This window comes from Trachinotus anak, unplaced genomic scaffold (genome assembly GCF_046630095.1).
Source record: "Trachinotus anak isolate AG129_WGS33_773 ecotype Australia unplaced genomic scaffold, CSIRO_AGI_Tana_v1 ptg000014l, whole genome shotgun sequence".
Taxonomy (NCBI): Eukaryota; Metazoa; Chordata; class Actinopteri; order Carangiformes; family Carangidae; genus Trachinotus; species Trachinotus anak.
In genome coordinates this window covers 2405001-2429634 of record NW_027273865.1, presented here as the reverse complement: position 1 = coordinate 2429634, position 24634 = coordinate 2405001, and the positions used below count along the sequence as shown (strand labels likewise).

The 24634-nt window shown below is 44.6% G+C and overlaps 1 protein-coding gene and 1 long non-coding RNA gene across 3 annotated transcripts; one reads left to right on the top strand and one right to left on the bottom strand.

The window, feature by feature from the left end:
- Positions 1–3742: 3742 nt before the first annotated feature.
- Positions 3743–21408, bottom strand: dlc (deltaC). Its single transcript, XM_071496599.1, has 10 exons — positions 21103–21408; positions 20390–20608; positions 19998–20055; positions 19245–19502; positions 17790–17978; positions 14511–14680; positions 14049–14265; positions 6608–7346; positions 6240–6354; positions 3743–5306 (listed from the first exon to the last, which is right to left on the bottom strand). Exons 1-10 carry the CDS (start codon positions 21151–21153, stop codon positions 5301–5303), a joined length of 2022 nt encoding a protein of 673 aa, XP_071352700.1. The 5' UTR covers positions 21154–21408; the 3' UTR covers positions 3743–5300.
- LOC139631932 (uncharacterized) lies at positions 7341–11685 on the top strand. Of its 2 annotated transcripts, none has more exons than XR_011693472.1 (5): positions 7341–7850; positions 8120–8241; positions 8917–9055; positions 9155–9208; positions 10161–11685. It is a non-coding gene; the product is annotated as an uncharacterized lncRNA (long non-coding RNA). The 2 variants fall into 2 exon arrangements; XR_011693471.1 differs by having other exon boundaries at positions 10116–11685.
- Positions 21409–24634: the final 3226 nt, after the last annotated feature.

Below are 24634 nucleotides of genomic sequence, written 5' to 3'. Positions count from 1 at the left end.
CACAGATTTTTCTGGTTTGAGAACTGATGGAAACATTAGTGATAATGTAAGAACACTGGTTGTTGTTAGGTGTTTAAATGTGGAAATTTTAGTTGCTGTTTGTTTTGTGCCACTTCTTCTCCTTCTTTTTCTTCTTCTTCTACAACTGCCACTTATCTGACTCAACTTCCACTTGGTTGCCCAAACTCTGAAACATTCTAGTCACATGCAAGAGTGGGCACCAGTGCAGGTAAGCTGGTTGACAGACAGGTAGGCTGCCCAATCATTGCATTAGGGCCAAATTAAATGATTGAAAAGGCATTTTACAGTCCTGCGACTGTCACAGATTTTTTTTCTGTTTATGGTAAGAGCATTTCGATCTATTACTGTTGGGATGTTGAGAGAAAGATAACAAAAATAAAAATCTTTCTGACATTCGTTACTCCCCCAGCTTTGACCAAACTACATACCTTTCACCTGCTTCTCTAAATGAATTGCTCCACAGAGGTCACGGCGTGGATAATTCAAGAAATAAGGGAATCAAGGATGTATGTGGTAATGGAAGACGAAGCCAAGGATAGGAACAACTCGCTGTGTGTGTGATATGTTCCATCAGAAGGTTACATCAAGGAAAGACTGCTTTGCTTGAAGAAACTGCATGGATATTGTGCAGAGACAATCAAAACACAGTGGGGCAGGTTCTTGTGTCCAACAACATTGCTGACCTGAAAGTTGAGGTCCAAACAGATGATGGTGCAGCAGCGATAAGTAGATCTGTTTGAGGGGTGAATGCTCTTTCAGAAAAAAACATCTGAGACTGTCTATGTGCGTTGCTATGTACAAGATCTAAACCTGGTCCTTTGCTACATCCATAAGGCCACTCCTGAAACCAGTGATTTGCTTGACCATCTCTACTCATTTTTCAGCGTGTTGATAGTCAACCACGACCAGTTTGCTGCCGTTCAGAAAGAGCTCCACATTGAGCAGGGAGAGCCTTTACGAATATCAAACACCTGACGGTCATGTCAGTTGCGCTCTGTTGATGCATTGCTAAAGAATTTTCCTGCTGTCATGTAAAAGATGTTCAAAACACCAACAACACTAAGTCTTTCCTCCCGAATTATCCAAACTCCCTGTGGTCTGCCTGTGGGTTGTGTTGAAAAGGTTGTTTGGCATCACTGAGGGGTTTCACAGAGTTCTTCAGAAAGAAACCATCAACCTGGCACAGGCAGTGCATTGTAACAGTGCTGTCCATGACACTGTGGTAGCTAGAGAACTGAGCAGGTGGCTGAAGACATTATGCCATGACGAAGACCCCTCGAGCCAACCTCAGGGCTAAGTTCCTGATGTCTCAGGGTCCTAACAACACATCTGGATGCGGGGCTTTGTTTCACTCTACATACAGCATGCCCATACAAAGCAGGGCTGATTTCAGTCTGAAGGGTTGCTCAGGAATGAATCTGGGCCTGATCACCTGCTGTGAAGTTGTCATCACATGCAGAGGCGGCAGCATCTAAAATACATGATGTACAGCCTCTGTTCATTTAGAGTGCAGAGAGAATCCAACCACCAACAGCAACAGCAGGTCAATAAGCACAATGTGACCTTTGATCTTTATTAGCTTTGCTGTTCTATGTTTCTACCAGTTGACACTCAGAAGAGTTCACAGTTCAACCTGAGGACAGGTGTGTTTGTGTGTGTGTGTGTTTCAGAGAACAGCAGGTGAGTCTGAAGTTCTCTCCACACGCCTGCTGTTGGTTTGTGTGTGCATGTGTGTGTGTGTGTGTTTGATCATTTGACATGTGGCAGCAGCTACTCATTAACAAGGAAACGCTGTATCAAATAACAGCACAGAGAAACTTTAAACCGAGAGAGGGAAAGTTAAAGAAAGCAGAGACAATGTTAGAGAGGGAAGAAGAGAGGGAAAAAGTGGGAATTAAAGTAGCAGGAAACAACCTGACCTAAGCTGACTCAGCTCGTTCACTTTTAGAGCTTAAAGACAGAGAAGTCAAGATAAGACCTGACGGGGGAACAAAGAGAGGAAGATGCAGGTGATTATAGCAACTCCGAGAAAAGAATAAATAATAAATTGATAGAATAACAAAGATAACGTCAATAATGATCCACATTTTTATTATGATAGGAAACAGTGCATTGTTGGGAACTATATTCAGTGGCGGATGAATACTACTACACTATGCTATAGTACGTATCTGGAGCAGCAGGACAGTGAGTGTGGGACAGAGTCAAAATAAACTACAGTGTTTGTGTTCATGGTATTAAAGGTAAAGATCGATAGATAGATAGATAGATAGATAGATAGATAGATAGATAGATAGACAGATAGACAGATAGATAGATAGATAGATAGATAGATAGATAGATAGATAGATAGATAGATAGATAGACAGATAGATAGATAGATTTCTGCAACTGAGATAATTTAGTTTTTCATTTAAAATATTGGCCCAGCAATATATGGATCATTAATTGATTAAAAATATCCTAACTGGCATTAGTGGTAACAAAATATTTGACAACACTTTTTAATATTTCATTCAATAAATGACCCTGCTCCTCATGAAAAAAAAATCCCAAATTATGACTTTTATCCTGTAACAATGAAATAGCTCCCACAGATATTTTCCATTAAGTTTCAATTGTGATTAGGACGACACTGAACAGCTTGCATGAGCATAACTGAGCTACTTGCATCCTTATGCTGTTTCACACTGATAACATTTTGTTATTGATCAGTAAAAACTGTCCAGTGTTTTAACAAGCATGTGATTAAGTCATTTACATTAACTACAAATGTATCCAGTAACATATTCTTGACACATTCTCCCCTCTAGACTGGATCAGCTGTTCATTTGTTGACACTGTGGGAGTGACACTCATTCTTGCAGAGTTAGACGTTCTAATTGCTACCACTCTCATGTCAGACATGAGAGTGGTAGCAATTTTGTGCCTTTGTGCTAGGCTAACAGCCAGTTAGCTTAGCACAAAGGCTGCAAAACATTGGGAAGCAGCTAATCTGGTTCTGATAAGAGGTGAAATCCAACCACCAGCACCTCTAAAGATGAACATGTTACATCCTGCTTGTTTAATCTTTGCAAAAAGAGTGTAATAGCAACAAGTTTTATCTGTGTTCCACCTGTAAGACAAGAAGTCACCCAGAACATAACCCACTCTAAAGCATGTAATAATAATAAAGAGATCAGTATCAGTTTTACTATCGGTGACGTGGAATTGATGCTACTTGGTTTTACATCCAAACAAAATTTGGTGGTCCTTCATAGTTTTTTATTGTGATTTCTGCCAGATGGAAACAGATGTTGTGTCTGTTGTCGTTTTTATGAGGTGATGTCATATTTGCTTGACCAATCATGAGTGACGACACAGCCAGGTAGTGAAAGTACCTGGACATTTCCCAGGCAATGCCCAAATTGTCATTTTTAAAGGAAATTAATTCAAGGATTTCCCTCAGGCAATGGAGCAAACTACTAACGTTAGGAGAGAGTCTGTTGGACATGTGAAAAAAAATCCTCAAACTGATGTGGAGATGAGAGAGGAGATGTAAAACTACACTGAGATGGTTTTTGGTTCCACAAATATATCTGATGGAGATCAACACTTCTGATAAAACACTGGGTTATTGTAAAATATGGGACCTTTAACTGTATGAACAGTTTACAAAAACAGAGACAGAGAGAAAGTCTAAAAACACACAGAGAAAGAAATGTGAAACAAAACAGCAACATTAATGTTATTTTCTAATTTATTTATGAAAAAATATATTTCTTGATTCTGACTGAGACATTAGGCACATTCACATAGACATATATACAATTCTCTTTCATAAATACAAAATTATTTACAAAGGACAAAATTAAATAGGAAGACTATCTTCTGGAGGACACATACACATTGCATTGTTTTCTTAAATTAACGAAGATAGTACAAAGACATGACTACACAGGCAAAACACATATTTTTGGTATCAAATGGATTAGCTAAAAAAAAAAAAGGTGGAATATAAAAAATAACTCTCTTTGGAGTCCTTCACTGTTGCAAAAGTTTTTTTTTGTCCGTGTTCAGACTTGCCTTATTTGCTTGAGTCTTGGGCTTCAGAGCAACACCAGGTGTTTTCCCATCACTTGCTGTGACAGCAGTGGTTGATAAAGGCAGCATGTTTTTTCTGCTTTTGACCTGGGGAAAAGCAGGCACAATCACAGAAAGACAAACGTGGAAACTGATTTCCCAGCTCAGCTGGAGTCTGACAGGTTCGACTTTCAGGTGTTAAACTAGATTATCTGTTCAAGGTGAAATGGAGGAAACAGCTGATTGCTGATAAAGGTACAAACTCTTCCTGATTCTCCTGAAACCTCCTTTAGAGTGGGATTACGATCTGGTACTGGGGCTGGGGATATGGTTAGGGATGAGGATTGGGGTTTGAATATGAGATACAAATAAAGACCCTCACTGGGTTCCAGAGGAAACTAATTCTGCTTATTCTGAATGCAGGGTTTCCTTTTTTTTAATATATATATATATATATATATATATATATATATATATATATAGATATAGAAGAGGCACTTCAGATTGTAGTGGTGATTGTAAGGCTCATGTCATTCTTCTTCTAACAGGCCACAGTGTGATGCTTCACTGCCATAGAAAACAAGAAATAAAATAAAATGGACGGAGTGATGATAGGATGTCACTCTGAAACTGTTCAGTTCAGCTTTCAAACAGAAATTATTTTGGGGAAAGTTCTGTTTTTTTTGACCTAAAACAAAAACGCTCTGTCCTCCGTTCCTGTAAGCAGGTCCTTTGATGATTTGATTGACATCTTATTGTGAAATTGTACAGCAAATGGTTGCCACGATGATTAGGAAGCATAGTTAAGGCACCGGTCTTTCCGATTGGTGAACAATTCCAACTCTTCACATCTCTCATTGACGTTTGATCCAAGGAAATTTTTAATATACAGACAGAAAAATTATATTAAGATTTAATGTATAAAAAAGATGATAGTGCAAATGACGCCGGACATTCAGTCTTTCCTCTTTTCCCTCCTCCTCCGCTGTTCTTTCTTTCTTTTCCAAAACATTGTCATCCAAACACTGTCAGTATCAACGCAGAAAAGAATAAAAAGCAAGTCCTTTCCTTTTGTTTCTTCCCACTGAGCAGTGGTAATAAATATTAAATAAAATAACATGTGTACAATAGGACCCTCTGGATGAACTGTCCTTGACAGTAGATGCTTCAGGCCTTCAGCATAAAAGTTCCTCCACTGGCGGTTTGGAAACTGGAGATTATACCTGAGGACAAGATGGGGAAACAGCGGTGAGTCGTCAGCGTATGTGATCACATCTTTTTAGTCAAATCTAAAAGCATGCAAGCGTTCATAAAACAGCATCATGAAAAGTAATTTAAAAATGTTTCAGCATCTCATTCATCACATTTCAAAATCTGAAGTAGGATGAACTTGAAGAAATAAATGTTTAAGTTATTAAACTGAATAAAGCATCTGGCATGTTTAGATAGTTCCTAAAATCTGATGCTAAATTTTAACCCAAGAAATTGTCACTATAAATTATTGCTGTCACTAACAGTGAAAAAGTGAAATTACTCCTTATCACAGATGCTATGTGAGGTTTGAGGTTATTGTTATATATTCATGTTAGTAGTCATTCAGACACAAATTATATGTTTAAAAAAAAAACATCTCTTTGATTATGTCAAATTGTGGGCAAATAAATGAATTATCAGGTCAATGAATCAGATCAGACCACTGTAATATTGGCTTGATAATTAACAAAACGTTGGCTACAGAGCAAACATTTATTTATTACAGTGCAGCTGTTTGCAGTGTGGTCAGCATTAGAGAGCTGCCATCAATAAAACAAATATCCAAAAAGCTACATGTCTGAGCTGAAGGTAAAGTTAATGATTATCTACATTTTTACATAACTAGTGATGTAATTAACACTGATCAGATCTTCTACTGAATCACTTAATGTGCAGAGTAACTTACTAAGAAATTATCAAGTAAAACATATAATAAGATTTTTTTTTTTTTTTTTAAACGTTCAGAGTTTTGACCTTGAAATAAACTCTGAACAAGATGTAGTTTCAAATTTGTGAACATGCTTTGACTTGTTTTTCGCTCCTGTGCTCACTGCACTGATGCCCCACATAAAGTCTTTTTTTTTTTTGCATGTGTACAGTTGTGTTGGTGGGTGTGTCCTTACCTCAGTAGCAAACACACACTGCTCCATCTGCTCTGGAATGATGAACACTGGGTGATACAGACTGTCCTTTGCAAAAGTGAGAGGGGGGACGATGATGGACGAGTCACACTTCTTACTGTTAGTGAGTGAGAGTCAGAGAGAGGGGGGGTTGGTACAACAGCAACAACAAAGCTTTTGACAGAAACAGCTGATGAAGGTGTGTGAACACTGGACTGATCAGATAACAGACGACAAACAAACAGGCTGTGACTTGCCTCCAGAGAACAGACAGGTGTGCAGAGGAACAGAAGGAAGAAGGACAAACACAGGAGTACGCACGCACACGCACACGCACACAGAAAGCCATCCAACCATTATCAGGTGCTTACAGGTCAAACTTGCTCTTGCTCAGGTGCTGCTCCTCTTTCGCCAGGTTACAGTCCGCCATCTTGTTTTTAAACATGGCCATGTTGTCGCCGCCCTTGTCCACCAGCGCTGCGTCTTTGTTGGACACTTTAAGCTGTCCTCCGGGGATGAGGAAGGCCTCCTTCTCTCTCAGGCTGCCCAGCGGGGCTCCTGGTAAGCTCCCATTAATGTGTCCGCCCCCGCCGATCACTGCGTTGCGGTTGTTCACTGCCTCCAGGTCGTTCTTCACCGATGTGGAAATGGCTGACAGCGCCCTGCTTCGGCGGAGCTGCCGCAGGATGTGGACCGCGGCGCACACCAGCAGACTGAGCGTCACCAGGCCGAGGGCGACCGCGGCGATCAGCGCAGAATCATCAGTCGCAGGCGGTTTGGGGTTCGGCGTGGTGGTCTTCACGGGGTACTCGCACCGGGCGCCCATGAAGCCCGGCGGACACTGGCACACTGGGCCGGTGAAGTGGGTGTAACATGTGCCGCCGTTGTCACAGGGGAAGTGGTCGCAGGGGCCGGAGCGCACGGAGCAGTCCTTACCGGTGTAGCCGAGCGTGCACTCGCAGGTGAAGGCGTTGATGCCGTCGACGCAGGTGCCGGCGTTGCGGCAGGGGTTGCCGGCGCAGTCGTCGATGTTGGTCTCGCAGCGAGATCCAGTGAAGCCGGGCCGACAGCGGCACATGACCCCGTTACCGAGGTCCAAGCACTGAGCACCTGCGGAGACACGGACGCAGAAAGGTTCAGTCAAGATCACACAACCGGAAGACAGAAGTTTAACATCAAGTGGCAAGAGAGCAAGTGGCTGTGCAGATGGAAGGAAGGACACATGCTAACATTTCTAATGATGCAACAGAAAAACGCAGCTTTTATGTTTTGGTCTAGAAACTATCATCTGTCGGGTCGAGAGAGTCAAATCCAGACGAAATGATTTGGTCCCTTATTTGTGCACAACTGCAGTACAACCTCCACTGGGAAATACTAGACACAAAACCTGGAAACAAGACAATGTCAGCCGAACACATTGAGAAGATAAATCGATTACAATTAGTTTTTCACCCACGTAAAGGAAGAAGTCTACACATACAGACAGTTTGTTTGAGAATCTCAGTGGATTATGAAGCTGTTACATCTGTCTCTCAGAACATTACTGATCTAGTCCAGTATGTGTCTCACAGGCGGAGAAGGGGAAACAGTGGAAAAAAGAAACAAGATGACTAAGTAAGTTGCTGCTGACATGGCAGCGAGTGCATGATAACAGGAAAACACTTGTTGCCACATTTTGAAAGCTTGCATAATTTACAGAGGACAGGCTGTACTCTGAAAATATCCTAATATCAAAAAACTGGTGGTAAAATATTCTTTGGTGGACACTATTTCAGTGGTGATCAATGGTGCCAACATTACTGAGCAACACAAACGTTTCAGGGATCCTCAGATGCATATCTCCCAGATTTAATCTGATGTTTACTGGTGATGTTTCCTGGTAGCAGAATATACAGTGGAAAAAAACACAGGACCCAGACTGGAGCCTTGAGGGACGCCGAAGTGTCTCTGACAGCCCGAACAGACTTAACACTACCAGACTCTTCAGCATCGCACATGCAAGGAGGTACTGTATAATGTAATCAGGTGCATCAAAAGCTGAGTTTCAGTCTGAGAATATCAATTAAGACTTGAATGTGTCATTTTTTTAAATTCGACATAAAAAAATAAAAAAAAAACAAAACAAAGATTTGAATGAGAATGATTTTAGGATTTTACAGGAGCCAGGGAGGGGGTGCTGTGGATGGCATGAGCAAAAAGTAATTCACAGCCAGTGGCAGAAGAGTCTGTCTGGACAGAAGAGGATAAAGAGGGAAAAAACTTGTTTATCAGAGCATTTCCTCATAACAGATGCTGCTCATCAGGAGAGAAACATGTGTGATTAAAAACATCCTTAGATGTTTTCCAGCACCAGGAAGTCACATGACCTGCCAGAACACTGGCATTTATTGTAGAAGACTAGCTATAGAGTTAAATCTTGCAAATCAATTCGCTAATCTGGTTGACGTTTAGTGTGAAAGGAAAGGAGAGGAAGAGGAAACCCGAGGGCACTCATCCTGCAGCTACTACACTCCTGGAGCTGTTTAAAGTGGATCTGTGGAGTTGTTTGAGGGAAACGCTGTGAGGCTCAAACTGCTGCATAAACATTATAATAACAGATCCATATTTGGTTGTTCTGAGCAGCTGTGCACTACAAACAGAGCAGATCTACAAACAACCAGGCTTTTTTTTCCTCTCTCAGGCTCACTGACAAACAGGAATGATTGCAGATACAAGATAAGCAGGCGGCAGTTTCTACACGCTAATGAGGACCTGAGGGAGGACTGGAGGCAGAAGTGGGATCCTCAGAGATGACTCCACTCAGCAGGCCAACGATAACTGTGTGTTAATTGTAATATTCAGTGATATGGTCCTACTTTGCAATGCCACTTCTGCCACTGGAGCCATCTGATCCTGATTATCTGTCTGTCTCATGCAAGAAAACACCACAGTCTGACCCAAGTGGACGTCCGTCTGACGTGAGAACAGCTGAGGTGACTGAACAAACCCCAACAATCTTTCTGCATCCTCCTTTCTTTATGAAAACTCCATTTGTTAGTTCTGGTTTTCAAGCATTATTTTATCCTGTTAGACTTCCTGAGGATCTGTGTCCTCTCTGATCTGTTTCCAACTCAGTTCCAAAACCATCCACTTTCTTAGAGTTTCAGTACCAGTGTTGTGGCAGTTTTCAATCCACTGTACTACAAATCCTGTAAAGTTTACCATTGGACATTTTCCAAACCATGTTCTTCCTCCTCCTTCCAGGCAGCTTTTGGTTGCAGTTCATTTCACAGTGCTGTGAAAATCAACTTGCAGAGACTTGAAGCTGGTTGCAGATAGCTACTCCATCACGATAAACATCTTCCTTTTTAAAATTCAGACTACTTTTATCATTCTCATTGCTCTGGAATCTAACTTGCGCAGAGCAGGAAAATAAAAGATCCTAGACCTCACAGCAGGAGACCATGGCATTAATGCATTTGCTGCATTTGTTGTCTTGCATTACAAAAGAGTAAAAAGCAGCTACCTTCAAGACTTGCATGTCTGGTAATATAAACACACCAGATTGATTGACCCGACTGACATTGTTGACGATGATGGTTTATCTCTGCAGCAGGTTTCAAGTCTCTGCAAGCTGATTAAAAAAAACATGAAATGAAAACAGCAACTGCACAGAAAAAAACTGATGGTGTGTTTTCAGCAGTGATTCAAACAGTTGTAATCTGTAGTAAATGAGTTAATTGTACAGGAACTCTAGTCCAAGGCTCCTCTGGTAGCACAAACACTCAGGGTTAATGTAAAGTGTGCATGCCACGCTGAGTTGCAGCTGGCTAAATTAGCTTGTAAAACTTTGTGGTGAGGTTTTCCTGGGACACAAAAGGTCCAACTCTGCATTTCCAGAGAGAAATGAGCCGTGCATCAACGTGGTGCTGACTTCTCTATCAGGCCGAGATCCGCTGCCAGAGCTGCATTCCTGCCAGAGACGACAGCCCGAGTGCAACCAGGTAGAGAGAGAGAGAGACTGAGGGCTGTGTGTGTCTCCACCGGTGCTGCTACAAACATGCCCGCTGACAACGGCAACTATGAGGATGAAGATGTTTGTGTTTGCGATGGCAGGTGATAAGACATGCTCAGAAGCCCCTGCGTGACAATCTAGTTTATCAGTCTATCAGCCCTCTGACATATATGCACACCTACACACAAACAAACACACACACACATGGATGTCTGACGTGAGGCTTTACAACCGAACATCATGAGACCATCTTTGGTGGACCGGTGGAAATCCAAACTTTACATCAGCAATCACAGCAATCAAATCACAACTAAACCTGATCAATTTGACAAATAAAGTATCAATTTTAAGTAGCTGATCAAAGATCTGTCATCATATGCTGAGGATAAAACCTCAAGTTTGGGGTCGTGTCACTTTGAGAAATGTCTATTATGTCTATTATGCTCATTCAGTTGAGACATAAACTCAGAAGTGTCAGCTGAGTTCAGTTACTCCTGCCCTCTCTTCTCCTTCCTGGAAATTTGGCAACACAGAAATATTTGAGTGCACAGTAAAAAAAAAACAACTAACGACAACCAAATGATTCCAAAGAAACCCTCAGGACATGCATACTTTCTGCTTGACCAATAAAATTCATTCTCTTATCGTGTGTGAAATGCTCACTCTGAGGTTCACAGCACTCAGACGGTTTCATGTATGAAGATATGATGAGTGCAAGACAAAGCTATGACCTCTTACTACTTCAGTCTGGAGAGAGGTGAACGGAGCTCAGCGGACTCCTGCAGCTCCTGAAGGATTTGTTCAGCCAGAGCTTAGAGCCAGTGCTTTAAATCTTCTTGCACTATATGAATGACTTCATATCCCAACATGCACAGTGTAAGTGCTTGTGTTGAGAATACTTGAGCTGCCTTAACCACCTCTGAAACTCGCCTGAAGTAATGAACCAGAAACACTGAGACACATGTAAAACCTGCCATGAATCATCTGATCTGCTAAAAGCCTCTTTGGGCAACAACATGTTTTACTATAAAGTGAGTGAGTGAATGATCATAAAACTGTTGGTGGAAACTTCGCTGTTTTGGAGATAACACATCGGTAGAGAAGAAAGTCTTTTACAGCTCGATCTGATTTTGAAGGTTTAATGTCGTCCTTAAGTCTGTGGACTTACTTATCTAACATGGATCAACTCCAACAAATTAGTTCTTGTTTTTATCAGTGACTTTTAAACTAAGATCATCTCTAATACCTATACTCAGATTATTATTGGTCATAAAGATTCGACTCATTGAATGAGATGCAGCTTGTTAGCTGTAACATTGAACTACAATAAGAAAATCACACAGAAAGTGTCTTTAACTTTGAAAAGTCAGGACTCTGAAGGGAAACTGACTCAAGAACTAAGTCTGTTGGCAATTTAATTTGTTAATTAGGAAGTCTGGGGTAACACGGGCTGGTAAGTAAAAATACAACCAATTTACAGACCCACTTTAGTAGATATTATACATTTTTTATGTATTTTATGTTCATTTGCTGTTCATCTTATTTTGGTGTCCGTCTGGTTTCGGAACTTTTCATCACAGCTGAGACAACTTTTGTATAAACTTTGCACCTCAGTTTCTGTCTTGCGTCTTGTTCTTTCAGGTCTGGGAGCTGCAAACATTTTGCACTGAAACAGTCTTAAATTTATCTTACTGACAGATCAGTGTGTGTAACTGTGCGGCGTTCCACAGGGCTCACTTCTTGGGACATTTCTAGGGTCACCAGGAGACATGTATTAAATGTCTATACGTGTATATATATATATATATATATATATATGTAGATGAGACACAGCTGTACATCCGTGCGTCCCTGATGACACCAGCTCATTGAATCAGGTGCAGCTTATTCTGGATAAAATCCATTGCTTATTACAAACTTGAAAACTCAAAGATATAAAATGATCTTAGTTTTGAGGTGTTGAGCCAATGGAGACAAATATTCTGGAGTTCACTAAGAACTCATTGTAGAAAAAAATACAACACGTCTTTAGCCCTGTATTATTTTAGAAACAGTAAAAAGGTCATATCTGTTTCATCCAACAAGTGATGAAAGTTTTGAGAAGAAACATGACTTCTTTCATCAGGAAGTTTGTGATCATCTGGTTGTAGCATCATTCACCTGTTTTTTCTTGTACATAGCTTAGACTGAGGCTGGATGAACTGTGCTGTATAAATAAATGATAAACTGAGTGAGGTTGCAGCTTGCAGGATATGCATACGTTCAGCCAGTTACAACATCAAGCACTTTCGCAGAGGCAGGAGGGTGTGAAGAAAGCCAAGCATGCACACTCCTGATGGTGCACAGGCTGCTGTTTTTGATGAACTGTGAAAAAATGTGACGTTCCTCAACATCTGATTATTTCTTCTTCAACCTGTGACAGACGGCTCCAGTCAGTGAGAGTTAAGATCTACAAACACATCCAGTTCATGCCCTGGCAAACTAAGATTCCTTCAAAGGGCTGAATGGAGTGCAACTCAACACCAAAAAGGATGCTCCCGATTTTTTTCCTTTGCCTAAGTTAAGAAACATAACTGCACAACAAGCCTGTCACTCAAGTTCAACCAAACTCAGAGTGAAGGAGATTAGATTACCCATAATCCAAAGTGAGCAACATTTCCGCAGAACACATGGCGCTTCTTTGTTTATCAGTTACAGTAGCAGGACAGTCGACCTGAAAAGATAGGTCATGATCTAAGAGGCTCTCTTCTCAACCTACAATTATGAGTTAAGGCCACTTTTACAAATGTTTTTGTTGGTGCTTGAATAAGTATTTGATAACTCCAGAAACACCACAACCACAACAGAGAAGCAGAGCATCATGTTTCCGTCTGATCACTCCGACTGGATTTAAAATAAAAAGCAGCGATGACTCAAGCTGGAGAATGACCTTCACCTTCATCTCTTGCTGTTACACTTTCACCGACTATTTATAACCACAGAAACAAAAACCTCAGCTCTGGCAGGAAACATCTACGGAGTCAGATATCAGGTTCTCATGTTCTTGGACAGGGCATGAGCGGAACAACTGACAGTGCCAAGTCTGCAAAGCAAACAGCCAAGATTATTAACATCCATCAACATCTGGAGCTGCTTCACTGGCAATGAAGGAGAACATGACTGAATGCCAGTTTCCTGCAAGTCTGAACTCCTGCAACTCACCAAATATCTCAGAGTTGTATCAGCCGTCTCAGACACGCTCCATGTTCTTATTCTTTTTCAACCAGTTTGCATATTAAGATTCATTCGCCAAACACAGGACCAGTCAACAGGTACATTTTGGCCTCACTGACATTGACAGGAAATGATTTCACAGCTGTGCTTTCAGAATAAAGGATGACAACTCCTCACCAGGCCGGCTGGGACTGCGTTTTTGCTGTAGGTGGTTCATGTTGCCACTTTTGTGTTTTTGGGTTTATGTGTTAAGTGATTTAAAAAATGTTAGTGTTGATACTGAGAAAGGCATGAATTCCTAATATCACCATCAAATCTGAACCTCTAAAAAACAAACTCAGGTGAGCACCCCACACCAGCACACCTGAGCTGACTGGTTTCAAGTTTTGCCTCTTGCTGTTTTCTATTGCTATCCAGGTTCCTCATGGACCTATATGGGCTTTAATAACATCACACTTAGTATTTCACTGTGTAATAAACTCTGAAGTTACTGATGCTGTTAGAGAGAGCTAAACAGGTGTTGAATCCACCTGCAGGGCTGCAGAAGAATCTGAGTATGTGAGTGGAAATCTGACTTTCATTTGCAGTGTGAATGAAGTACATACCATTAGCACAGGGGTTGCTGCTGCATCTGTCGATCCTTTTCTCGCAGTTGGAGCCCGTGTACTTGGTTGGGCAGCGGCAGCTGTAGCCGCCAGCAGCGTTCTCCTCACACGTTCCTCCATTAAAACATGGGCCGTCTGCGCACGTCATGGCACTGATCTCACAGTTCTTCCCGTAGAAGCCCTGAGGGCACTCACACGAGTAATCATTCACCAGATCCTGAGGGAGAGACAGAAGGAGACAACAAGGTGTGAGTCCAGCACAGGTCTCTCATAATGTTTTCCTGTTTTAGTCCAGTTGTTAGAAAGGTGCTTCAGATTGCTCTTTGTGGAAAAAAGCAATTTACTAAATGACTAAAGCTTAAAGATGGATGCAAATCTAGATGTTTCGTCGGCTGATTCATCAAAACTTTATCGATCTCAGTGACAGATGACAACTCCATCAGATCTGGTGCGTTCACTTACTTCGCAGCTGCCGCCGTTCTTGCAGGGGTTGCTGTCGCACTCGTTGGTCTCGATCTCGCAGTTCTTGCCCGTGAACCCGGGCCGGCAGGTGCAGGTGTAGCTGCCCTGGCCAGTGTTGGTGCACGAGGCACCGTTCTGGCACGGCTTGTGGTTGGTGCAGTAGTTCAGGTCTGGAGTGAGGAGAGAGAAGAGCAACAGCCAGGTTAGGTTAATGAACCAGCTCACAGCAGCATCAGCTACAACAGCAACACTCCTGTTAGAGCGGAGTCACACATGGAGCTGCCTGTCTCTTCGTGGTGTCATTAAGATTTTAATTCCTTGCATTGTATAAACCGAATCTGAGAAGTTTATCAGGATAAAAACGTTAAAAATGTTTTCAGTCTGTTCTCGTGTTCGATTTCACTTCCTTTTCAAAGTCTTTCCCAGCTTCTAAATTAAGATTTTAAAGCTTTTGTTTGATCAAGTACAGTAATACTGTGTCATCTAAAGGTAACAAAGCTTTCAAACAGTAAATGATACTGATGTCACTTGAAGGTGTCAAGCTGCTTTCTTGTGATAACCCTCTCTTCAGAAAAATGAATCATGATGTCAAGATGTATTGAAACAGCTTTCACTTTGCACCGTTTCATCGAGACCTTTGTAGCAACACTTTCTGAGGAAAGTGTGAGAACCAGTATAACAGTTATGATGTAATTTCTTTATCTAAAGCAATGACTGTATCTCAGTGAAAGGAGGTTTATGTGAGTCCTGCTCGGAGATCTTTCTGTTCAAATGTTAAGGCCTCACTTTGCCTCACAGTAAGCAAATACAGAGTCAAATGAAAGACTGAGTTTGTGGGAGATTTGTCCAGATTCAAACTGTACTGAAAGTGATGTGATATTTGAGCTGAACACCCTCACATCCAACATCTTACCTACAAACTGCTACACAGCCCAAAAACAGCACATTCTGCAGTGCGTTTTCAAATCTGTGTCCCCTGACTCGACACCATGATGATATCTGGACACAAAAAGTCACACTGCTCTGATGGACAAATGCTAATGCTATGCCAGGTAGTTTTCTGGTCTTGGTTCAAGCTCATTCTCAATGAATTTACTTCAGACAAGACAAAACATCCAGAAACAAAACTAAGACGTCCATCATTGTAACATCTGTGCACATTTACTCTGACTCATACCTTGTGTATAATGCATGTAAAATTCATCATAGAGCACCTTGTAAAACAAATGTTCGAATTTTCTGTATAATAACAAACAACATTTAAAATGTATGTTTAAAGCAGGAACTGTAAAAATATAATTGTTCTGATATCAAAGGTCAGATTCTCCCAACTCATCCAAGCACCAAGGGACAAAGACAGCAAAAACCTGACAGATCTCACTCTGGACAGAAAGAGTGGGACATGGTTTGACATAGATTGGTTATAGGTTTGATTGCAGTATTGTGGACTCAGGTTGGTGAATAGAGGTTTACAACAGTCCAGCTGAAGACAAAACAACCATAAATGTTGTTGTTTCCACATCACACAAAAGCTGCAAGGCCGGTTTAACTGACTCTGCTATGGGACTGATTCCATATTTAAACACAGCTCTAACCTGGAACTGAACAAAAGCTCTGATCACAGTGTTGATCAACAGGTAAAGATGTGTATCATCAGCCCAGCGACACTATGACATACACTTGGAGTAACTCATTAACCAGGTGAAGAAAAGCACGTACAAGGAAAAGGAAGAGGATTGCATACAGAGCCCTGGGGAACACTGTGAAGCATCTGGGCAGATGTGTTCATTAAGGACTACATAAAGTCTGAGACACAAACTGGTAAAGGTCGACCTGGTTCTGCCCACCCAGCCCTAAGGCCAACTGAGGCGCGTTCAGTAATACCAAGTGACAAAAAGCATTTCAAAACCTCATTAATCTCCAAGTTGTTTGTTAGTTTTTTAGTCAGCGGCTTCAGATCTGCTGAAGGAAAGTTTCAAATGGTTCTCGGCTGCTGTTAGGAGGCAGTTACACAGGCTGTGATCTCAAAGGCTCAATTTTTACTTTACCACCAGTCCAAACATCCTGCTGGTGTGGACACTGTGTGGACACTGTCACTAATATTGAACATTACATGCCTGGTGAACCAAGGGTTGTCCCTCTGTAGTGAAATAGATGTGGTCGTGCTGATACTGGGAAAAAGTCTTGTCTTATTTGCTTTCTTTACACCATAACGTTAACAAAAAAAGTCTTCACCTGCACATGTGTCCAGATGTTGTACCTACATTTTCTGTGGTTTAATGTCACCCTGTTTATCTTTCACTCACTGTCCTTCATATCTCTGTAAATATAACTGTTAATTGATTCATTAGGTCATTAATGTAACAATAAGTCCCCATAGTTCACAGTTGAAACAGATATTTTTGCCCTATTTTTGGTGATTTAATAAAATGTATTATTATCACTGCAAATAACAGTGATCCCAATTTATAAAGATTTTTTTAAGTCTTTCAAATACCTTGAATCAACTGACAGAGACTGGACCTTGTGGTGGTCAATCCAAAAAGCTGATATTGTGTCTCCTGAGATTCCTGTTAAAGGTTCATTTATCACTGTTGAACGTGATGGTAGATCTGAAGTATAGAAGGTTTGGGGTTTATCTTATGTGCTGCTACAAAGCTCCAGCCTCTCAGACCTGAGGGTCAGATGTTGAATAACTGTGCTCACTTTTTGTCAGCGGAGGGACAAAAACAAGACAAAGAATAAGCAAACTTTTTGACACTGATCATGTGAATTTGGGGCTTTCTAGTATTAAAAATGCCTGACAAAGTTTTGCCTGGCACAGGAATGCACCATAAGACGAGTTCATCGACATTATCACACAACAATAACATAACACTGCTGACGTCAAAGATGTCGCTGTGATGGAGCCGTTCTCTGTGGCAGGTCTTATGTTTCTGACAGCTGATCATCATTGAAATAAACTGAGAGTAATCCAGGTCGAGCTTTTAAAATCTGACTGTATGATCTGTCAGTATGATCCTGAACCTGTTAGTCTTGTTGTAGAGTAGCTTTCCTGTCACATTTAGACGACCTAGTAATTAATATTTTAATTAGCAGTTGTTTGCTCCTGTTAGTCAACTGTAGCCTCCGACTCACGTCATCTAGAGTCTGATGTGCGTGCTGGTTGTTAGTCTGAACAGTTCGACTTCTTCTTCATCCTAAAACTGTAGGAAACTGACAGAAGCGGGTGGTAATAAACCACCTGACTGGCCGGGCTGTTACCGAGCTTGAACCCACCTTGGTCACATAACAGGCCTCCCCAGCCTTCCTTGCAGGTGCACTGCCAGGGCTGCTGGCAGGTCCCGTGGATGCAGCCCGGGTGTCGGGCGCACTCGTCGCAGCGCTCTCCCTGCCAGCCCTGTCGGCACACACACTCCCCGGGAGACTCGCAGAAGCCGGTCTTACTGCACCCTGCGGGACAGATGGCTGATGGGAGGAGGAGAGGGAGCGCAGGGAGAGAAGGAGGAAGGTCAAAGAAAGAGAGGGATAGGGAGAAAGGGGGATGAAGAAGGAGAGAATATTACTATGAGTGCATGTGTGTCTCGTGTTCCTCGATCAAATCACAAAACAACTACCCTCCCCTCACAGGGCCTCTCTCTCTCTCTCTCTCTCTCTCATGCACATACACACACCTCCCCTACAAGTGCTTGTTAAGTACTGAATGAAGCAGCTGGCCCACACAACAAAAGCAACACATGCCGTCTCCTTTCACGCAAGGCCGCGCACATTAAGCTCCAGCGCGTGTCCCTGTTAAAGCGGGAGGGCCGGGGGGCCGACTGGGGGCCGACCAGGGGCCCATTGTTGAGCTCAAAACAAAAGGAGCAGACCTCAGAGCCAACACACACACACACACACACACACACACTGAAAACAACAGAAGCTCTAAGATCTTTTTTGTCCTCCACAGTCACCGGGGCCGACGACAGCGTTGACAACTGCTTGACTTAACAATTTCAAGGCCACTGGACAAAAAAATGAAGCGCCAAGGGTCCTATTCTTTACCCCCGCCTCCTCCTTCCCTCCCTCCCTCCCAATCTGAAGAAACGTTGGGATGAAAATAGAGAGAGGAGAGCAGGAGGAGGGGGGGGGGGTCACACAACTGTACAGAAACAGTGTTAACTCCTATTTTACAGCCAGTTTTGGAGCTTTGTTGAAGCGGTGCTGAACTGATGTGGTCGGCAGTCACAGCCATACCACCACATTTTAACATGTTCAAATAGGCTTAACTGGTGTTTGGAAAACAGTGGGAAACACTTGGATCACCTCTGCAAGCTTTAGATTGTCCAAGGTTCCTACAGAGACGTTAAACTGACACTAGAGATAAGACATAAAAACACCATGAAAGGTGAGAGCAAGGAATACTATGAGCAATACTACAGCAGATTAGATACTCTTCAGTGTCATACAGTCACGGTGAGTTCACTGTTAGTTGGCAAAGACACTAATGAAACCCTGAATATAATATTACAACATAATGCTGCCTTAAAGGACCCCGTGCTGTGTGGTTTTTTTTTGGCATGTTTTAGCCCTTTTACTTGATGACGTTATACTTTTAATTCCAGTGCTGGAGTATGTAAATGCGTAAGATTTGAGACTGAGACTGTACGTGGTCACAAAACAAAACAGTAGAACAGCTGTGCCTTTTCTCGGGTTGGTCCCAGGGAGCAGCAGAGGTCCAGCGTCCATACTCACCGTAAGTGCAGTAGTCGCCGCTCCAGCCCTGCAGGCAGTGACGGCTCCCCTGGTTGTCGCAGCTGAAGTGGCCCAGGCTGTCGTTGCGGGGTTTGCAGTAGGTGGAGCAGGCCTCGCCGTAGTAGTGCTCGTTGCACACCACATGGTAGGAGTAACGGAGCTCGCTCTGGTTGCCTGAATTCACGTCCTGAGACCATTTCTCTCCAACGGTCTGCGTGTGTCGGGACGCCAGCCTGCTGATGAGGTTGTTCTGATTCTCTGGATAAACGAGGGAGGGAGGGGGTGGTGAGAATTTCATCATCATTCTTTGACAACGGGACTTATTCCATAATGAATCTGGAAGCTTTGTTGGTCTGTCGCGGTCAGTAACAGTTTCCCAGTAGCATGAGCCTACTCAGTGGTTCTTTGACCTTCTGCTGCATCTCTATGATCGGCCTGTGTGACCTAAAATAAATCAGTAAGTTCAGGGTGACTTTGAACTAGGAGACTGGGACATGGTGTGTCTGTGTCTATGTTGAACTTTCTGATAGCTGATGGATATTTAACATGACCAGAACTACCTGGAGTATAAAAAAAAATATGACAGCAGTTAAAGCTGCTCTTCACAACTGGACTTCTCTAATGAAGTTGTGTTTTCTTAGATCAAACATGACCCTTCTACATGTGTGTTTTCAGTGGGAAAGAGAACCGCTGTCGCCGTCTGGCGGTGAAGCAGCGGCAGCGGCGGCGGCGGCGGCGGCAGCGGCAGTTTACCTGTAGACGCCAGACCCAAAGACGCGTTCCATGCTTCAATGATCAGAGAGAAAGTTCCCTGGAATGAATCAGAGAGGGTCGATCAATGACTTCGTCCATGCATGTGCATCTGACTAGTGAGTGTTGGGGTGCGTTAAGCTCTGCAGGTGCCCCTGAAGATCTTTCTTCAGCTTTATTCAGTCATTGTGATTTATTTATGCCTCCGCGGGGTCAAACAGATCCACAACAAGCGGGAAATGTTTCTTGCATGAAACGACTGTTGTGCATGATCTGAACTGAAACAGCCGAACATGCAGTCAGAGTATGAAGGCTGATCACAGCAATGTGAAACACGCAGGTTACAGGAGCCGTGACGGGGTCTGAAGAAAACTCGAGTGGTGCTCGTCACTTACCGGCCACTTGAAACGGAAGGGCACCCTGATGGGCGCGCTCTCGGAAATGGAGTTGGAGTCGGCGTCGAGGATGTCGGTGAGCGCGGTGCCGTACGTGCACGGCGGCTCCGGGTTGATGACGTCCTGCGAGTGCTTGAGGCACACGCGGAAAAAGAGCCGACAGTCCCGGGAGCTGGTGAAGGACTCGATCTTCAGCTCGAAGACCCCGGTGGAGAGAGCCTGGAGGAGGGGGAGGGCAGGGAGTGGGTTAGAGTACTGAGGGTCAGACACAATACCATGTGACACCAGATAATGATATGATAAAAAATAAAGTGTAGATATTGAGAAAAAAAAATTCACAAATCACACGCAAATAAGCACAAACGTGCACAAACACGCGGTCCGTACACAGAAGCAAGCGGCGGAAAACGTTACACAGTGAAACCGCCGGTGTGGCTTTCCTTTTCATTTCTGCAGACATCGATGAGGATTGTGATTTCTGACTCTTTGCACTGCACCGTCTACCAGTTGTATACCCGTACATGTATCACATCAAAGTCTGAGCACTTAACGTCCCGCAGAAATGAAGTAAACACAAGACAGAGCTCGGCACGCTGTGCGTAAGAGCGCACGTCTCCAAACCCCCTCGCGTCTCCAGAAACCAGCAGGGAGAAAAACCAAAAACCAGGAAAAATAACCTGAAGTGGTCAGAGTGTGCTGTCAGTGCGACTCACCGCCTGCGCTGTAACAAACAGCAGGAGACACGACAGTAACAAACGCGCCATGGCGTGTCGGCACGGAGCGTCCAGGGCAGAAGGCGCCGGGGGTCCAAGGTAGGTTGATAAGTGCGTAAAATCCACACAGATGAAGAAATAATTCAAGAGAAAGAATACCAATAATCATAAAACGCCCCGGGAGTGAGTAAAAACAGGTTTCAAGTCAAGGAGCAGTCAGCGTGTGTCAGCGGAGGGTGACTGGATGGAGCAAAAGAAATTAACGAAAGGTAAAGATCCGCTCGGCCACTGAACTCTGGACTGTGGCCGCGGTTACACCTCCGCTTTATACCAGGCTAACAGAGGAGGAGGAGGGGGAGGAGGAGGAGTGTGCTGGAGGAGGGGGCGCTGCAAAAAATAATCACCTGAACACTCCTCTGCTGCTGAAAAACACGCGCGGTGCCTGTGATTGGATTTGGTTCATTCAAACTGAAACTTTCCCTCAGTTCACTTTGTACCCTGGGAGAAAAGAATCCTGTCAAGCAAGCCGACGGGTGGGAATGACCTCAGCTGAGCCTGACTCCACAGGCGGCGCAGCAGAGTTCCCATCCCCGCTGTCAGCGCGCCAGCGTCGTGTTTTATTGCAGGGGTTAGTGGTGTGGTTTTCCGGGCAGCCTTTGGTTTCTGTTTGTTTCTGTTTCCGAACACGGAACTTGCACAGACTTGAGCCGTGATGCTGTGGGTTGTCTGAGCAGTCTGAACGCTGCCGCGGTCTTGACGCGGACCTTGTGTCCTGCAGCTGCTTTTCAAACTCGAACGCTTTTCACGCTGCAATGTAAATGTGAGTGGAACTGATGTGAAGCCAGTGGGTCTGCGTGGTCAGGGGGGAGAGGGACATTTCTTACAGTGTGGAGTGCCAAGGAGGCTATGTGACCATGCATGGTGGGAGGAGGTAATGTGTAGGGGGGGAGGGGGGTAATGGGCCCCCCGCTTTGATTCGCTTTCACCACCGAGGGGGCAATTACAGCGGGGCAATAGAACAAACTGGCAGGCGACGGCAGCAGCAGCAGCGGGATGAGCGGCCAAACGCTCCCTTTCACCCCCCCCCCCCCCCCCCCCCCCGTGACTGACCCGACAGCGTTCACACACTCACTCACTGCACTGAGGGTGATCACGGTGGTGTAGATTACCCCCCATCCACACACACACACACACACACACACACACACAGCTGTCATACGAACAGTTTAGGATTTCCCCCCAAACAGAGGACCAGTGACTCCGTGCAACAGTCCCACAGTCACAGCAGCACACAAACCAGCCTGACTGACTCACTGCCTTCACCCCCATCCCTTCCTCTCGTCGCGTGCCGCCCTGGGAGGGAGGCGGTGGAGTCACGCCTACCTTACACTACACACACACACACACACACACACACACACAAAATTAACACTCTTCAAGGGAGGATTTCGATCTGGAGGAGTCAGATAAAATTTAGAGTGTGCTTTAAGTGTGTGTGTGTGTGAGTGTGTGTGTGTGTGTGTGTTGTGGGGTCCCAGCTGTATGATAATGACCCCCACTTCAGGGTGTGTAGCTGCTCTGATGTAATTAGCACAGAGCACATTTCATTCAGGAACATGAGGACTTTCAGAGTCAGTTTTACTTCAGTGAAATAACACTTTGCATCTGTCTGTCTGTCTGTCTGTCTGTCTGTCTGTCTGTCTGTCTGTCTGTCTGTCTGTCTGTCCTCTGTCTGTCTGTCTGTCTGTCTGTCCTCTGTCTGTCTGTCTGTCTGTCTGTCTGTCTGTCCTCTGTCTGTCTGTCTGTCTGTCTGTCTGTCCTCTGTCTGTCTGTCTGTCCTCTGTCTGTCTGTCTGTCTGTCTGTCTGTCTCGCTGTCCTCTGTCTGTCTGTCCTCTGTCTGTCTGTCTGTCTGTCTGTCCTCTGTCTGTCTGTCTGTCTGTCTCGCTGTCCTCTGTCTGTCTGTCTGTCCTCTGTCTGTCTCGCTGTCCTCTGTCTGTCTGTCTGTCTGTCTCGCTGTCCTCTGTCTGTCTGTCCTCTGTCTGTCTGTCTATCCTCTGTCTGTCTGTCTGTCTGTCTGTCTGTCTCGCTGTCCTCTGTCTGTCTGTCTGTCTGTCTCGCTGTCCTCTGTCTGTCTGTCCTCTGTCTGTCTGTCTATCCTCTGTCTGTCTGTCTGTCTGTCTGTCTGTCTGGCTGTCCTCTGTCTGGCTGTCCTCTGTCTGTCTGTCTGTCTGTCTGTCTGTCTGTCTTGCTGTCCTCTGTCTGTCTGTCTGTCTGTCCTGAGTGAAGTTAGAGCAGACTGGTTGTGAGGACGGGTCATGATGTGGTTGTTGACGTGTAAACAGATGTTGTCCAGATGAAGAGGAGTCTCCAGGACACTGTCTCCTGCTGAGCATCGTGTGGTGGAGGACGTGAAGCTTTCCTGTGCTGAATAAAGTCTCAGGGCTCAGACTGTGGGACACTCATGGAGTGTGGTGTTGAGACAGAAGACAGAGACAGAACCATGTCAGAACACGGAGCAGGTGAGGCTGTGGCGGAGGGAGCTGTTGGGGGGGGGGGGGGGGGGGGGGGGGCATGCTCACAAACTGTGGCTTTTTTTTTGCACGCGCGGCCACCTCGCTCTCCATTGTTATTTTAATGAGTGCAGCGCGTGCCTCCAAACCACACGAGGCACGCTTCATCTGCCGCGCGCCCGTCCAAACACACACACGCTTGTCCAAGTGTTTGTATCCAGACGTGTGTGTGTGTGTGTGTGTGTGTGTGTGTGTGTGTGTGTGTGTAAGTTTATAACTAACTAGGACAGCTCCACGGATCGGGACAGAAACACCGGGTCTCGTCCCGGTCCCTGACTCTGAGCTCTGTCCCGAGCCGGAGCAGCTGCTTGTTCGGCCCCCCCTCAGAGGAATCTCCACCGTTTATTAAGAGTCCTCCGCGAGCCGGACACGTCCTGTGGGTGAGCGGCCCGCTCCGGTGGGGTCACCTGGGCCCTCGGTGGGCGGAGCCGCCAGGTAAACGTGATGCCGTGGAAGTGGCTCACAGCACGTGAGTGGAAGTTTCCTTTCACCGCTGATCGTGCGGAGGACGCACGCGCCCCCCCGCATCACAGAGTCTGGTAATACCTGATCCGCACGAGCCAGGGGACGCGTGCACACAGCACCGTGCAGCATCACCGCCATCTGCTTATCGATCTGCCCCCCCCCCCCTCAAACGCACACACACACACACACACACACACCCCCTCTCAGGCACCACCCGCCCTCTGGCTGTGCAGGGTTCTGCGGGGCCTCATCACAGGGAGCACCTCTCACAGCCCTGCCCCCCCCCCCCCGCCCTCACCTTCACCTTCAGAAACACTAATCAGTTTATCAACTCATCCATACACTCATGGACAGGCTGCCTGTTACACACATCTGTCCCCCCAGCCCGCTGTTCTCTCTCTCTCTCTACCTTTTGTCCTCCAACACGTGCCCAAATGGTCCGAAAAGAGGCGGCACGAGCTTTTGTTGAGGTGAGAGAACACGCGGCGCGTGTCGC